At 40.3% G+C, this 17005-nt stretch overlaps 1 protein-coding gene across 1 annotated transcript in view; it reads left to right on the top strand.

The window, feature by feature from the left end:
• The window catches only part of RGS5 (regulator of G protein signaling 5), a 90286-nt gene that overhangs the window by 46034 nt on the left and 27247 nt on the right, over positions 1 to 17005 (top strand). The window contains exon 2 of the mRNA XM_044001431.1: positions 3955 to 4067. Within this exon, the coding sequence (XP_043857366.1) occupies positions 4003 to 4067 (65 nt within the window). The 5' untranslated portion in view covers positions 3955 to 4002. The remainder of the gene's footprint in view (positions 1 to 3954; positions 4068 to 17005) is intronic.

Below are 17005 nucleotides of genomic sequence, written 5' to 3'. Positions count from 1 at the left end.
CCTAGGGACTTCAATTGATTTCATTCCCAAACAACTTTTCCTTTATAAAACAAAAGGAAAACTCGAGGGAAGAATAAAATTGTTTCCTGTTACAAGTATCACTCTAATATGATCAGGAAAAATGATCCCCGCAGGGTTAAATACAGTCAGAGTTTGCCTCTAAAACCTCAAAACAGGCAGTATTTTTTCAATTGCAAAATTGTCTCCTGTTTGAGAGGTTGTCTCTGAAATTTAAGAAGTCTAAGCCAATCTCTCAAAGGGAAACAATAATGAGATGGTTTTGGATTTTTATTTGTTTTTCAATCTGGTATTTTTTTGTTTCTGAAACTAAACAGGATAGAATAGCATTCCCTAGAATGTCTGGGGGGGGAAATTTATAGAAACATTGTATAGTCTTGTGGATCATCTGCAAGACCTTAATTGAATTGGCCCCAGCTTCTCTCAAAAGCAAATGGTTTTGAAAGTCTGACTATTTTATAATGAAGGGTCTAACACTACATTAATTTTTGTTACTGATGCTATTTTTTGAATCAGACAAAATTCCTGATTGAACTATATGGACTTCTGAATTATAAACACCTGATTTGTGAATGATATACATGCATGACCAACCCAGGCTTGGGAGAAGGGGGTCATGGAAAAGAGCATAAGATGTATTTGTTGAGCTAACATTGATGATATTCTGGGTGACCAATGGCGCCATGCTGCCTAACAGAAGGAAAGAAGAGGGGGAGATGAGGGAGAAAGAGGCATATTTCTGGTCTTTGTGTTCCCGATGGGAAAATGGTACAGACTCAATGTCGTACATGGTGGTTAGATTTCCAGGCCTGCCCACAAAATCCTATTGAAACCAAATTATAGTAGATGTGTTACTCTAATACCCAATTATGGGTTAAATAGACCTTTTATAGGTTGACCAAAGGAACTGACCACCATGTATTACATTGACACAAATCCTTTTCTTACAGAAATTATAAACTGAGAAATGGATTTTTGAACCACAGTAAGCTTAAGTTGGGAATTCCCTGTAGTATAGTTAAAAGGACATGAGATTTGAAATCCATAGGAACTGCATTCAAATACTAGATATGCTACCTACTGCCTATGTGACTGAACAAATCATTTCAATTCTCTGGGTCTCAGTTTCCTTATATGTCAAATGAGAGGGTTGTACTTAATGACTGACTTCTAAGATCTTTTCCAGCTGTTAATTAATTATTCTGTGAATCCATTTCTGAAGAGTTTCATTTTTTTCCTTGGTATACCCTGCCTCAACTGTGCTAATACCTGAGTATTGTCCCCTACCCACCAGGGAAACCAGGGATCACCATAAAATCTAAAGTCTCCATTTTGACATACTGTCTTCCTTTTATGCCATCTCTCCTTATCTGATGTTCAAGGAAGACTAGGACCTCAAGTGTGAGGACTTGCCAAGCCCTTTTCAGGGCTGCTCATCCACCTTTGTTGTCTACCTGGCACTAAATTCTTACCTGTGGCTCCAGGAAGCAGTAGCATGTACAGTGACCACACCTAGGTAAATCATCTCAGCAGATGGGGTAAACCAGGTTGAGGGTAACTGACAGGCCTCAAACCCATCAGTGAGTTAGGGGATTATCTACCCCAAGCATGTGAATTACTTTGGCATAATGAATGAATGAATAAATGAGAAAAATTTGTTTTAAAGGCCATGAAGGTGGCATGCTTAGAGCCATCAGACATCAAAGATACCAAAGTCACCCACTGAATCCTGGGCCATCACAAGTCATCTTGACTTTTGTCCTGCCACTGGACTCTGATAACTCTGGAGGAGAGAGTGAGGCTGATGACACCGCACATTTCTGCCTCACTTAAATCCAATTCATGCATGATTCAAGGCATCACTCTGTGTTTTCATTGGTCTTATTTGAAAACTAAGGACAAACAACAACCTCTGATCTAGGCAAATTCTACTCCATCATCAAACTTTTTTTGGGGGGGGGGTTAATGAGGCTTAAGTGACTTGCCCTGGGTCACTCAGCTAGCAAGTGTCAAGTGTCTGAGGCCAAATTTGAACTCAGGTCCTCTTGAATCCAGGGCCAGTGCTTTATCCCCTGCACCACCTAGCTGCCCCACATCACCAAACTTTAACTAGAAACTCACCACAGTGAAATGGCCCAAGTTGGGCATTAGGAAGGGGAAGTAAAGGGAAAGATTTTGAATAATGCACAAACTTAACAAATCTCTCCCAGCCAACAGTAAGATTGACTCTTGGGTAAAGGTCAAATCTGACTTGACTGTGAGTGTCTTCCTCATGCAGATGATATGAGGAACTCTAACACATCAGTTGTGTGGCCCTGAGCAAGTCATTTCATATCCCCTGAGATTGGGTTCGTCATCTGTAAAATGAGGGCAATGATATTTGCAAAACCTTCTTCTCAGATCTATTATACAAGAAAACACTTTGTAAACCTTACAGCATTATATAAAATGAATTATTATTTAGGTTCCAGAACCCTGACAAGGTGAGAGACACCTGAAAGGTTAAGTGGGAGCCCAGCTGTCTTCTCTGAAGGATGAAGGCACCAGGGCAGCAATATGGAGGTCACATAAAGACTGTCGGATTTGGAATTGGGTTTAAATGGCAACTCTTATCATCCACTATCTGCGTGATCTTGGATAAGTTTATGAAATTTCCTCATCTGTGAACATAAAAAAGCTTGTGTGGTTTCTATATGTAACATGACTTCTAAGGTTCATTCTAGCTTTAAATATTCCATCCTATGATTTCCCATCACATTTATTCACTTAGGTAAGGTGTTGGTGGAAGCCATTGTTCTTCAGGTATTGTCAGTAAAGGAGCCCTTAAGCTTAATATGTCTAGGAACCTCTCTTAGGCATGTAAACTCCTTGGAGATAGGGATTATCTCATATTTTTATTTGTAACTCCCAATGTCTGGCACAATGCCTGGTGTCGAGTTGATGTTTAATAAATGTTCATTGACTGGCATATAGTAGGCACTTAGTAAAATGATTAAAATAAATGAATAAAAATGTAAAAATATATGGTTTTGGGGAAGCTAGATAGCATAGTGGATAAAGCACCGGTCCTGGATTCAGGAGTAACTGAGTTCAAATCCGGCCTCGGACACTTGACACTTACTAGCTGTGTGACCCTGGGCAAGTCACTTAACCCCCATTGCCCCACAAAAAAAAAGAATTAAAAAAAATATATGGTTTTTAGTTGATTTGAAAGGGGGTAAAGTAAGAGCAGACCTTTATCTGCAGTCAGTTTACAGTCTAGTAAGAGGGGATATGATTGCTAGATTACAGTGAGAATAGAGGCCATGTCAATCAATCAAAAACATTTATTAAGCATCTGCTATGTGCCAAGTACTATGCTAAGCACTGGGGATACAAAAAGTGCAAAAGACAGTCCCTGACCTCAAGAAGCATATGTTGTAGTGTCCTTTTCACAGTGTATTGTAAACTATAGGCATATAATAAATAGTCCCTGAATGAATGAACTGAAAAACACTTGTCATAAATAGATGAATCAACAAGTTAGATGAATGGAATTTCAGAGTTAGATGGGCTTTTTGCAGAGGTCATATGGTATAGTATTTAAAGGCCTGAATTGGAGCCAAGACTTCCTAGGTTGAAATGGTGTTTTTATTGGTGTCCCATCACTTAATCTCTTTCAGGCTCAATTTTTCAGCGTGTAAAATGGAGCTAATAATGCCTGAGAGTACCTAATATCTGGGGTCAATGAGAAGCTCAGATAAAATAATATATTTAAAAGGGCTTTACAAATCTGAAAATAGGGCAAAGATATTCCAATGCTGGGTATATTCCTTTCTTTAAATTTTTGACTTATGATTTCATTGGTATATGGGATTCTGAGTGAGGAAATTCCCTCTACCAAAGCATATTGGCAACTATTGGGAAATTTATAGCTTCTTCCTTTTTTTCTTGCAGGGCCAAGGAGATCAAGACTAAGTTGGGGCACTCTCCTGCAGAAGCCCGATGCCACCATTGATTTTATCATACCGTATCCTGATAAGCCAGAAAAAGCCTGTGAAGACCCCAAAGTGAGAATTGAATAAGTATCAATACTTGGGTTTTGGCAGTTTGATATGAATGACTCCCTTCATCTGTAGAACTCCCAAATTGGTACTTCAGGAAGTCCCTGAGAGCTCCTAGAGAGATGGCTAGAAAAGCAGGTCATAGGACATCTCATATCCCTCCTGCCCACGACATCTAGCAGTGGACATTGGTGGGCTAGGTACAAAACAAAAGACAGCAGGTTCTTCCCTAGAGGATCAATCGATTTCATGGAAGAGACAAAGCTCATGCACATGATGTGGCTTCAGATACTTTACAAAAGGCCCCCAACAGAAATCTTACACGTGGGTTTAATGAAATCATTTCAGAAGGGGCACAGATAATGTAGGTAGAGGTCAGCCTGGGAAAAGATCAGGAGGATTTAGCTGACTGCAAACAACATCAGTCTACAGTGTGGTACTGTGGCAGAAAGACCCTCTGAGAAGCATATTCTTAGGCTGCCTTGAGAGTTAGAGAGTTCAAGACCAAGTAGGTCATAATCCTAATGCATCTGTCTCTATCCAAACATATATGGAGTACTGTGTTCAGTTCTGGGCATCATATTTAAGGAAGGTTGGTAACAAACTGGAGGATATCCCAAGAAGGGTGATCGACCTGGTGAGAGGCCCCCAAGTCATAGGAGTTTTATTTGAAAAAACTTGCATTTTTTTTAGGCTGTAAAAGTCATAGTGGAGAGCTCCAGATGTGGGATAAACTATCTTCAAGTATTTTCAGGGTCCTCATGAGGAAAAGGAATTGGATTTGTCCTGGTTGGTGACAGAAAAAGAGAAAGATTTGAAGTAATGAGTGGCAGTTGCAAAGAAGTAGTTTTCAGCTCCATGTAAGGGAAAATATATCTTCCTAGAAATTAGAGCTATCCCAAAGTGGAATGATTTGCAACAGGAATAATGGGTTCCCTTTTACTACAGGTCTTCCATTAGAGTCTGGATACCCATTTATTGGCTTTTTTATTGACGGAATTCTTGTATCCTGATAAGAGGTGGAGTGAATAAGCTCTGAAGCCCCTTGCAACTCTGATTTTCCATAATTCTAATTTCATGATTCTGAGTGGTTCTGGTGAAAGTATTTAATAATCCCCATTATGGTTTAGTTGAAAAAAGCAATGGTCTTGGAGTCAAAACACTTGGGTACAAGTCCCAGCTCTGATACTTACTAGCTTCATGACTTTAGTAAATTAACTTCTTTGGAACCTCAGTTACTCCATTTGCAAAATGAGGATAATAATAATACTTGCAACAACCTACATCAGAGAAATTTGTGATGGAAAAAGAAGCTTTGCCAACCTCGTAGAGCTATATAAAATGTTATTATTACTCAAGGATTTATAGAATTCTCAAGATAAAACAAACCTAGAGACTTCATGATTTAAAAAACTAGAGAAGTGGGAGAGAGTTTTGTTCAAGGTTACACAGCAAGTTTAAAATAAGTTTTAATTTAGAAGAAATAAAACAACTTTCTCAGCATAAAAAGTCCCTTCCCTTGTCCTTCCACGTAATGACAAACAACCTTGGCCTTACTCAGCTCCCCAGCTACTTGACTCTGTGATATTGATAGATGATGTGGCTTCAGTGAGACAATGTAATTGAAGGGTTACAGACATGTTCATTTCCTTGTTTTCAAGAACTATTCCAAAGGGGTTTTAAGATCCTGAGAAATCCCTAGGGAAAATCTGGGCTAGTAATGGTGACCCTAAAATGCACTTTAACTTATGTTCCCTTTTTAAGAAGAAAATGGGCATGGGAAACTGGGGATGGGTCAAAAATTAAAGGACTCTTAGATGTCTACCAACCAATATGTATCTCAGCTTAATTCCTTTTCTAATTGACGAGAAATGTTAGACTCATCTAGATTAACCCCCCACATTTTAAAGATGAAGAAACTGAGTCCTAGAGAAGCCAAATTACTTGTCCGGGGTCAGAGAGTAATAGTAAATAGTAGAGCAGACATTTAAAAACAAGTTCTCTGACTCCTTCCATTGGACTTTCTCTTCCATATTTCTTTCCATTTCTTGGAATAGAAATAAAAAGGGGGTGAAACTCAGTAAACCTAGGTTGTGGTCAGTGTGGTATAACAGAAAGAGCACTGGAATGAGGATCTCTCTTGGGACCTCAGTTTATGTATCTATACCCTAGGGTAACTAGGTGGTGCGGTGGCTAGAGCGCTAGGCCTGGAGTCAAGAAGATTCATCTTTGTGGAGTTCAAACCCAACCTCAGACCCTTACTAGCTGTGTTACCCTAGACAGTCAACTTAACCCTATTTGCCTCAGTTTCCTCACCTATAAAGCAGAAGGAAATGGCAAACAATGCCAATATTTTTGCCAAGAAAAACCCAAAAGGGGTTATTGAAGAGTTAGATAAGACTGAAAAAACAACCAAACAAAAGGGCAGGTGCCTCTATTATGAGCTTCAGTGCACATGTAGAAATGCTCCTTGGGTAAGGATAGGTTGGTCTCATTTTGTTAGGCCATAGGCTCTATATAGGGCAGGAGGGACTATGACCTAAAAGGAATCACAAGATCTCAGAGTTAAAAGGTTCCTCAGTGGCCATCTAACCTGACATATCTGAACAGGCCCATTTCCTAAAACAACCAGACAAATGGTCATCTGGCCTTTGATTGAAGAACTCCACTGAGGAGAAAACCCGCTACTTATGAGGTGCGTCTGCATAGTTCTAATTTGTAGGAGATTTTCCTTTACTTCAAGCCCAAATCTTTCTCTAGGTAATGTCCACCCACTGCTCATAGTTCTGCCTCAGAGAACCAGCAGGAGAAGCTAGTCTTTCTTTCAGATGATTGTCTTTAAAGTACTTGAAGACCCCTCTTCTCTTCCCCCTGAGCCTTCTCTTCTCTATGGAAGACATTCCTATTTCCTTCAACCCATTTTCATATGCCAAAGTCATGGAAACTTTCATCATTTTGGTTGATCTCCTCTAGATACTGAAGCTCACCAATGTCTTTCTTAAAATTTGCCCAGAACTGAACACACTACTCCATACATGGTCTGATAAAGGTGCAGTTGGCCTGCCACCTTTTTATTTCTAGAAGCTATGCCTCTCAATGAAAGCCTATGACCACATTAACTTTGGGTACTTAATATCACACCATTGTCTCATGTGGAATTACTTTTTTTGTCAGACAAGTGATTTCAGTTTTGTCTAATCATGCTTCTCACCCTCTAGCAATGAAGGTTGATATCTTTTCTGCACTTAAATAGGTTTAGGACATTGGAGAGGCTCAATAGTTTTACCAAGGGCCATACAACCAAGTATGTGTCAAGAGGTAAGATTTGAACATAGATCTTCCTGACTTTGACACCAACTCTGTATCTATTACATAGCAGATACGTCTTGCACATGCCTACACCTTTTTCAGATAAACTTCTATCCTCTATCTCATTATTGAACCCAAATGTAAGACAGCTCTCCCTATTACATTTTTGTAAATTGTATATATATATATTTTTAATTAACATACATTTATTTTCTCTCTCCATTTGCCTCTTGACCCCACTGGAAAAAAAAACAAAACACAAATCCCTTGTAATAAATATGTATAATCAAGCAAAACACATTCCTATATTGGCCATGTCCAAAAATAGGTTTCGTTCTCCATTTTCAGTCCATCACCTTTTTGTTAAGAGGTAATAATAATACTAATAATAACCATAGCTAGCATTTATATAGCATCTACTATGTGCCAGGTACTGTGCTAAGGTCTTCAGAAATATAATTTCATTTGATCTTTACAACAACCCTGTGTGGTAGATGCTATTATTATATCCATTTTACAATTGAGGAAATGGGGACAAATGAGAGTGAAGTGGGTTGCCCAGGTCACACAGTTAATAAGTATCTGAGGCTGGATTTGAACTCAGCAGGCTTGGTGCTTTATCCACTATACCACTTAGTTAGGTACACTCTTTATTATAGATACTCTAAAACTCATTCATCTTTACAATATTATTGTCATAGTACAAATTGTTCTCCTGACTCTACTCACCTCACTCTGCATCAGTTCATATGTCTTCCTAGGTTTCTCTGAAACCATTCTCTTCATCATTTCTCATAACACAACAATATTCCATTACAATAGTATACCATAATTTGTCTATCCATTCACCAACTGATGTGTGCCCTCTTAGTTTCTAGGTCTTTGCCACCACAAAAAGAACTGCTATACATATTTTGGCACATATAGGATCTTTTCCTATTTCTGCAATCTCTTTGTGTATTCATTGTAAGAAATTATAAAGCTGCCTCAGTTCAATTTCCAAGATGTACATTGGTTCTATCTACATTGAATGAGGCTATGCTTTCTTCCATCCATCCCCACCCTTTCCTTTGGGTCCCTAGACTGAAAGAATATTTTATAGTAAGTACAAAAAAACATCTAAATTACCTCATCTGTAAGTGGAAATGATTTGGGGAGGTACCCTGGAGAGAGAGGCTAGAGAAACAGGATGAATATGAGAGTAGGGGTAGGAAGATTGGGAATTCTAGTCCCATTCCATCAATAACCATCTTGTGCCTAGAATGCTCTCTCCTTCTGCCTCTTAGATTCTCTGGCTTCCTTTAATTTCTCAGCTCAAATTCTTTCTTCAGAAGGCCTTTCCAGACTTTCCCTCTCTCCCCTCCCAGGCAGTGCCCTCCCCTCTCTGACTACCTACTCTGTTTCTATCTAATATTTACAGATTTAATTATATGCTATATCCCCCATTAGGATGGTAAGTACCTGGGTCAAAGAAGGTCTTTGGTTTTTCTTTGTTCTTAGCACAGTGCCTAGCACATAGTAAGCTCTTAATAAATGTTTATTGAATCTTGATTGACCTTGGGTCTCAGTTTCTTTATTTGTAAGATGAATGGCTGAACCAGAATGATTCTAAGGTCCCTTTTATTTCTACAATTCTATAAATCTGTGAATCTCCTACCTAAAGGCTTTGGGAACAAATGAAAAGATTTGATAACATAGGAATCTTTCCCTCCCTACCCATAAATGAAAGAGAAACCAGCATTTATAGAAGTTGGTAAGTGCTTTTTGTCCAAATAGAATTGAAGACTTGGGATGGGAAGAGGGCAGGCCCTTATTCTTACCTTTATTTTTTTTCATTCACCTAAGTGGTTATTACCAGTGTCCTCCTTTTATTTCTTCAAAGTGATCCTAGCCACAGGAAGGGAGACATAATTGAGTTTTCTGCATTTATAAAAGAGCTCATCAGTGCAGAGTGGCCATTGGATTATAAAAGCCACATTTCATAGCTGAGGCTGCAGAAGCAGTAGACCATAACCTCCATTTGAAAGTAAATAAAGAGGCAGTTATTGATCTGTTAGAACCTACTTTAAAAAAAGTTAAATACAGTATCATGCTTCCTGCATTGATATCCCTACTGTACAGTCCTGAACTATTTCACTGAATCCTGGCCTAGATTCGACAGAAAGGGCCTGCTTTATAAGCAAACCCAAGGCATGGAACTGCTTGTCCACTTCTAAATGTTTATGTGTCCCCTTTTCCCCCTTGGCCCCTCCCCTGCCCCAATCTCTTCTGGGAGTTTAAATTGTTTTGGAAAATGCCACTTATCCCCAGAAGACATTTGTATGACTCATAATCATGTTCCCTACAGGGAATTAATGTTACAGACCTTTTCCATTCTCATACACCCACTTGAATCTCTCCCCTCATTCCATTACCATTAGCATTTGGCTTCATCCCCTAATTTACTGAGAAAGACTGAAATTGATGTGAAATTCTTTAGGTTTTCTCCTCTATACCTTGAAATATCTCCCTATTGTTACCTGTATCTTCTCATTTCCTTGGTTATCCCTGGGTAACTCTCTTTACCCTTGGAGGCTTAATCTCTTTACCTCTGCCCTTGATCCTATCCCTCCTCCTTCTTTATTTTATTTTTATTTTTTTGCTGGGTAATGAGAGTTAAGTGACTTACTTGCCCAGGCTCATACAGCTATTAAGTATCAAGTGTCTGAGACCAGATTTGAACTAGGGTCCTCCTGAATCCAGGGCCAGTGCTTTATCCACTGTGCCACCCTATCCCTCCTACTTCTTCTGAAATATTGTTCTATCAATGACCCCCTTGATCAGTGCTTAACATCAGCAAAGTTGGGAACACATAGAAGCACAAGGCATGCATGCCCTAGTACAAAGCTTCTAAAACTGAGTGGTGACCCCACATGTGGTCACGTGATTGAATGTGAGGGTCAAGAAAACTTTGGCAACAGTAAAAGGTTATGTATACCTATTTCATATACCTCTATACCCAGGGTTGAATAAAAATTTCTTGGGCAAAAATGAGTCATGAATGGAAAAAGTTTAAGAAGCCCTGCCCTTGTGGATATTGGCAGCTATTTGAAAAAGAAGAAGAAGGAACAAGTCGAGAAAAGTATGAATTTATTAGAAGACTTATACTCATTTGGCATTCCTCAGAGAAGCTGGAAGGGTACTGGTCAAGTTATTGGTGCCCAAGAATATTTGTTGACTAATGAATTGGTTGCAAGTGGTTTCAATCATTGAGAGGGAGCAGAGAGAGAACAAAATGTGTCAATCAGTGAGATCACTTCAATTCTTCAATCTTGTCCTTTTGGTTTCTTGCCAATAGCTTTAGTGGAGGCTGTTGAGGTAATGAGCAAACATAGTGTTGTTGGATCATCTATGAACTCCATTTATCCAGGCCATCCCTAGAGGAATTAGCTACCTGTGAAATGTTTTTATTTTACTTCATATTTATGAATTGTGTCACCATCAGCATTCCTGACCAGTCACTTTCTCTCCTCCTCAAATATACCTTCTCCATCCTATCTACCACCTCCAGAATTAGAGTCCACCATGACCTTAAAACCCAGGGTGTTACTGGTCATTTTGAACTGTAACTTTATTTTCAAAGCCTAGCCTTAATGAAGGGCTTGGAGTTCAGAGAATTGGGACAAAATGGACTTGGGTACTTCCTGGGCTGGTGATCAGAATGCTGGGTCTCATGAAGTGGGAGATGCATCCTGCTTGACTTTCTGTCCCTTGAATCAATCTGAACTCATTTAAACCCCAGGCAGACTACAGATGTCCCTTTCAGGGATTTAATTTTGGTTGTGATGTGCTACCATTATTGACCATTAGCCTAGTTTTCAAAAACCCATTAGAGACAAATTGGATGTGGTAACACACTCAAGCCCAGTTTCCCTGCTCATGTGATAGCTCTTTATTGATACCCCTTACTATTAACTGGAGGAGAGGGGAAGATGGCAAATGCACTTCTATCTGGAAAGGATATGCACAGAGCTAAGCACTTTCAGGTCTTAAAGGGAATTCAATAAGTTAGCTGGTCCATTCTTCCACTTCCAGGCAGAGGGACTTTTATTTCTTTCCTACAATTTTGTTTTTTGTTTTTTCTGGTGAGGCAATTGGGGTTAAGTGACTTACCCAGGGTCACACAGCTAGTTAGTGTCAAATATCTGAGACTGGATTTGAACACAGGTCCTCCTGACTTCAGGGCCAGTACTGTATCCAGTGTGCCACCAGCTGTTCCTTTCCTACAAAGTTTTAATGACTCCTTTTTACTTCAGCTAACCTAACCATCCATCCATCAAATATCTGTTGAGCATCTATTTATAAGCACCATGGTTTTTTCCCGAATTTCATTCCCATTCTTCCTTCTTGGATTCACAGAAACCTGGTTTTCCCCAGAAGACATTTCCTTCAATCTCAATCCTCCTTTTCAGTACTCCTCTCAAGTCCCATATCATCCTGGAGCAAGAGAAGGAAAAGGAGCCCATGCATTTGCTTCTCATTCCCACATCCGGACTATTTCCTCTTGTTCCCATTCTTCAACAGCCTCTCTTCCTTTTAAGGTGTTCTGTCTTTGGATAGAGATTTGGAGCTGGAGTCAAGAAGACCTGAGTTCAAATCCTGCCTCAAACACTGTGTGATCTTGAGCACACTACTACTTAAATTCTGTCTGCCTTGATTTTCTCGCCTATAAAATGAGGATAATAATAGCAACCTATCTCCCAGGGTTGTTGGTGAGGATCTAATGAGCTATCTTTTTCATTTTGTTTGCAGACCTTAAAGCACTCTACACATAGTTTTTTAATTTGACACCTGGTCTAAATTCAGGTTAGCTGCATATTAACCTGAGGTAATTCTTAGGGATGCTCATTCACTTTTTAAAAAATTAGACTGTTTTTTAATTGTTTTTGTGGGGCAATGAGGGTTAAATGACTTGCCCAGGGTCACACAGCTAATAAGTGTCAAGTGTCTGAAACCAAGTTTGAACTCAGGTCCTCCTGAATCCAGGGCGAGCGTTTTAGACACTACGCCACCTAGCTGCCCCCTACTCATTCACTTTGTTGCCTACCTGGCACTCAACTCTCACCTGTACCTCCAAGAATTTGTAGGCATATTCAGTGGCCACATCCTGGGAAACCATCTTGGCTGGCGGGCTAATCCAGGTTGATGGTAACTGACAGACCTCAATTAGGGGGATGTCCACCCAAGCAAGCAAAGACTTCCCCAATTGGAATGGGCAGATGAGAACAATTTGTTCCAAAGGTGCTGAAGGTGGCTAAGGCAGGTGTTGTGGAGCTCTCAGAGCTTGGTCAGACATTGAAGATGCAAAGGTCATCTACTGCGTCCTGACCTATCACCAGTCCTCTTGACTTTTGTCAGTGTTATAGCTAGCATTTATATTGATCCTCACAACAACCCTTTAATTCAAGTACTATTATTATTCATCCCTGTTTTATAGATGAGGAAACTGAGGCAAACAAAAGTGAAACAAATTGCCCAGGGTCTCATAGCTAGTAAAAGAGATAGGATTTGAACTCAGGTCTTCCTGGTTCCTGGTCTGGTGCTCTATCTACAGCACCACCTAGCTGCTGCTCAGTAGACGTAATTTAGACAAAGCATTTACAAGTTATTCAAATGAATCAATTTGTAGGAAACCCCTATCATCGTGATAAATGTTGCATATCTTTGACTAGAAAGAAATAGGAAGGAAAGGGAGGAAAGAAGGAATGAAAGGAAAAATGAAGGGAGGAAGGAAAGAAAAAGAAGAAAGAGGGGAGGAAGGAAGGGAAAAGAAGAACAAAGGGTGGAAGGAAAGGGAGGGAGGGACAGAGAAAAGAAGATGGGATTTATTAATACATACTATATACCAGGCACTGTTCTAAGCACCTAAAAAATTACTATCTTGAGGGGCAGATAGGTGGCACACCAGCCCTGGATTCAGGAGGACCTGAGTTCAAATCTGGTCTCAGACACTTGACACTTATTAGCTGTGTGACCCTGGGCAAGTCACTTAATCCTCATTGCCCTGCCCCCCCAAAAAATGTCAAAAATAGTATCTCATTTGATAGTTGAGGCTAGTGGAGACAGGAGTAAGGCATCTAATCTTTTCTTCCCATCCCCAGCCCCAAAAAACCTGCCCCCCTTGCAAAGAGAACATGGGAGCATCCTGTATCCCTGACACAGGACTGTTTTGCAAGACAGGAACTGGAAATTAAAGCAGAGGGGCTGAGGGAATTCTCTATGTGCTGATATCAAAGAAACATAAAATTATAACAGGAGAGCTAGATTTGGAAATCGCAGCTTTCTAACTACCTATATGATCTTATGCTAGTTAATTAAATTCTTGTGTCCTCATCTGTAAAACGGAGGATGGAGTTAGACTATATCTATAACTATGATCCCTCAGGTCCCTTCCATCTCAAAATCTATGATCCTTTTATCCTTTCTTTTTGACTCAATATGAGAATTCAGGGTACCTGTGCTCAAGAAAATGAATACTTTATTCTTTGCCTAGCCTTTGGCTTCCACATTACCCAATTATAATGGGACAAGTCAATGTCACCCAAGTTTTCTCTATAGACAGGTACTGTTATCAGTTGTTCAGTCATATCTGGCTCGTTGTGACACCATTTGGGGTTTTCTTGGGCAGAGGTACTGGGTTGGGTTTGCCATTTCCTTCTCCAGCTCATTTTACCGGTGAGGAAACTGAGTCAAACGAATTCAGTGACTTGTCAAGGGTCACCCAACTAGTAAGTGTCTGAGGCCTGATTTGATCTCATTAAGATGAATCTTCCTGATTCCAAGCCCAGTGCTCTAGCACTATGGTGCCACCTGGCTGACTGTAGATAAGTATAGGACAGGATATATTTATGATAGGTTTTATTTATTCACATATCTTACAGAAAACATACTGTTTTCAGAAACTGAATGAGAGCGTATGAGATGTAAGTAAGGTGTAAAAGCAATTGACACCAGCAGATTTATAATATCTGGGCAGCTAGGTGGCACAGTGAATAGAGCACTGGCCCTGGAGTCAGGAGTACTTAAGTTCTAATCTGGCCTCAGACACTTAACACTTACTAGCTGTGTGACCCTGGGCAGTCACTTAACCCTAATTGCCTCACTAAAAAAAATTAAGATTTATAATAACTAATCGATAACTTACTTTTGCATAGTGTCTTCACACTGACCATCCTCCATTCCTGAAGTGCTTCCTTCCTGACATTTGCCCCCTAATTCCTTACTTCTTTTAAGACTTAGCTCCAAGATGCCCTTCATCATGAAGTGGTGTTTCTGATCGTCATATCTGCTAGTGCCCTTTCTCCTTTTCAAAAGTACCATATATTTTGTATATATCCTATATATAGTGTATATACATGCACATATATGTGTATATATACATATATATCTTACACACACATGCACATTGTCTCTCCCAAAAGTCATTAGCATTTATTAACAACTACCTGTGTGTTGCATTTAAAATAATTAAAAGAAACACCAGTTCTGGGCAAGCATCTTATAGATTTATCAGTCTGTACCAGTAAGGGATTTACAAAATGGCTCCATAACTTCTCATGGTCCAGAGAGAGTGAGCATGAATACTTTGGCAGGCTTTTATCACTGGATAAGAGGCAGATCATGGGCAGCTAGGTGGCACAGTGGATAGAGCACCAGCCCTGATTCAGGAGAACCTGAGTTCAAATCTGGCCTCAGACCCTTGACACTTACTAGCTGTGTGACCCTGGGCAAGTCACTTAACTCCTATTGCCTCACAAAAAAAAAAGAGAGGCAGATCATTATAAACAATCAAATTTAATTGGTCCATGCAATTAAAGTTGCATTACATCAGTCAGAAAAACTGACCATCTCTTTGATTTGGGACAGTATCTCTATGTGTGGTAATCAATCCAAAGTATTTGGACTTTACTCAGACTGAGCCAGCATGCCAGCTATTATCTGGGTGTGGGCCTGGGGGGGGTACAGTGAGTCTGGCGGTCAGCAAGTAATGAAAAAGACTATATGGATTTCCCCAGCAATAATTTTCTCACATGTGTGCTAAGCCAGAAGAATAAAGCACTTATGAAAGCAGGGACTGCTTAGGTTTTGTCTATGTATCTCTATCCCCTAGCACCATGGTAGGTACTTATAAGTGTTTATTTATTAATTATACAGTGTTAGCTTCACAACAATACTACAAGATGGATATGGCTAATATCACCATTTTACGGATGAAGAAACCAGGGAAGATGGGAGGAAAGGAGAAAGGAAAGGAAAGGAAAGGAAAGGAAGGAAGGAAGGAAGGAAGGAAGGAAGGAAGGAAGAAGGAAGGAAGGAAGGAAGGAAGGAAGGAAGGAAAGAAGGAAGGAAGGAAGGAAGGAAGGAAAAGGAAGGAAGGAAGGAAGGAAAAGGAAGGAAGGAAGGAAGGAAGGAAGGAAGGAAGGAAGGAAGGAAGGAAGGAAGGAAGGAAGGAAGAAGGAAGGAAAAGGAAGGAAGGAAGGAAGGAAGGAAGGAAGGAAGGAAAAGGAAGGAAGGAAGGAAAAGGAAGGAAGGAAGGAAGGAAGGAAAAAGAAAAGAAGGAAGGGAGGGAAGAGGGAAGGGAAGGATGGAGGAAGGAAAGAAGGAAAGGGAGGGAGGAAGGATGAATTTATTAAGCACATACTATGTGCCAGGCACTGTGCTAAGCTCTTTAAAAATATTATCTCATTTGATTCTCACAGCAACCAGAGAGGTGGGTTCTATCATGCTCCTCATTTTACAGTTGAGAAAACTAATGCAAACAGCTGTGACTTGCCCAGGGTCACACAGCTAATAAGTATTTGAGGCCAGATTTAAACTCAGGTTCTCCCAACTCCAGGCCTCACACTCCATCCACTGTACCACCAGCTGCCTCAGAGAGATTAAATGAATTGCTCCTGGTCATGCTGATTATACATACAGAGTCAAGGATTCAAACCCAGGTCTTACCTGACTCTATGCTTATCCTGCTACACCAGGTACAGTTAGGGAGATTATAATGCTAGCAAATCATCTCTTCTGATACCTCCCTATAAGGTGGCATCAGAGTTTTCATTAGTCCTCCCAATACAATGTGACCATTCTCCTTGGCAGGTTCCACCAAGCTCAGAAGCTTTAAGTGATAGACTTGTCCAAGGGCCAGCCTAGTCAAGGTCTGAGAAGGTCATTACTGGAAGGCCAGATATCAGCGATGGTCCCTTTTGGAAGGAATATGATCTTTGCTGGTGGAGGAAGCATCTGCCCTGATGAAACTAGGAGGGAAGAAGAGGCAAAAGCAGAGGTTTAGCCCCAGAGTGGGCAGTGGGGTGAGGCCATGTTCAATGGGTGCTAGCTTTATGGAGAGCGTTTTCATGGTTATTAGGTTTACCAGAGTGAGCCCTGGGTTTGTTTTCCAGCTGTGTGGCCTCAAGCAAGTCAGCTGACTTTTCTGAACCTTCTTTTTTCCTTTGCTAAATTGAGTAAGTTGGCCCAGATGATCTGTAATGTCCCTTCCAGCTTTACCACCCTAAACATTATGTGACAGAGACTGGAGGGATACAAAGGAAATGCCAGATGCAGCTTGCCAAGGTTCCAGGGAAGAACGCTTAACCTGGGCCAGC

Source organism: Dromiciops gliroides, chromosome 4, assembly GCF_019393635.1.
Source record: "Dromiciops gliroides isolate mDroGli1 chromosome 4, mDroGli1.pri, whole genome shotgun sequence".
Taxonomy (NCBI): domain Eukaryota; kingdom Metazoa; phylum Chordata; class Mammalia; order Microbiotheria; family Microbiotheriidae; genus Dromiciops; species Dromiciops gliroides.
The sequence above is the reverse complement of the archived record's forward strand: the minus strand, read 5'-3'. Positions and strand labels throughout refer to the sequence as shown.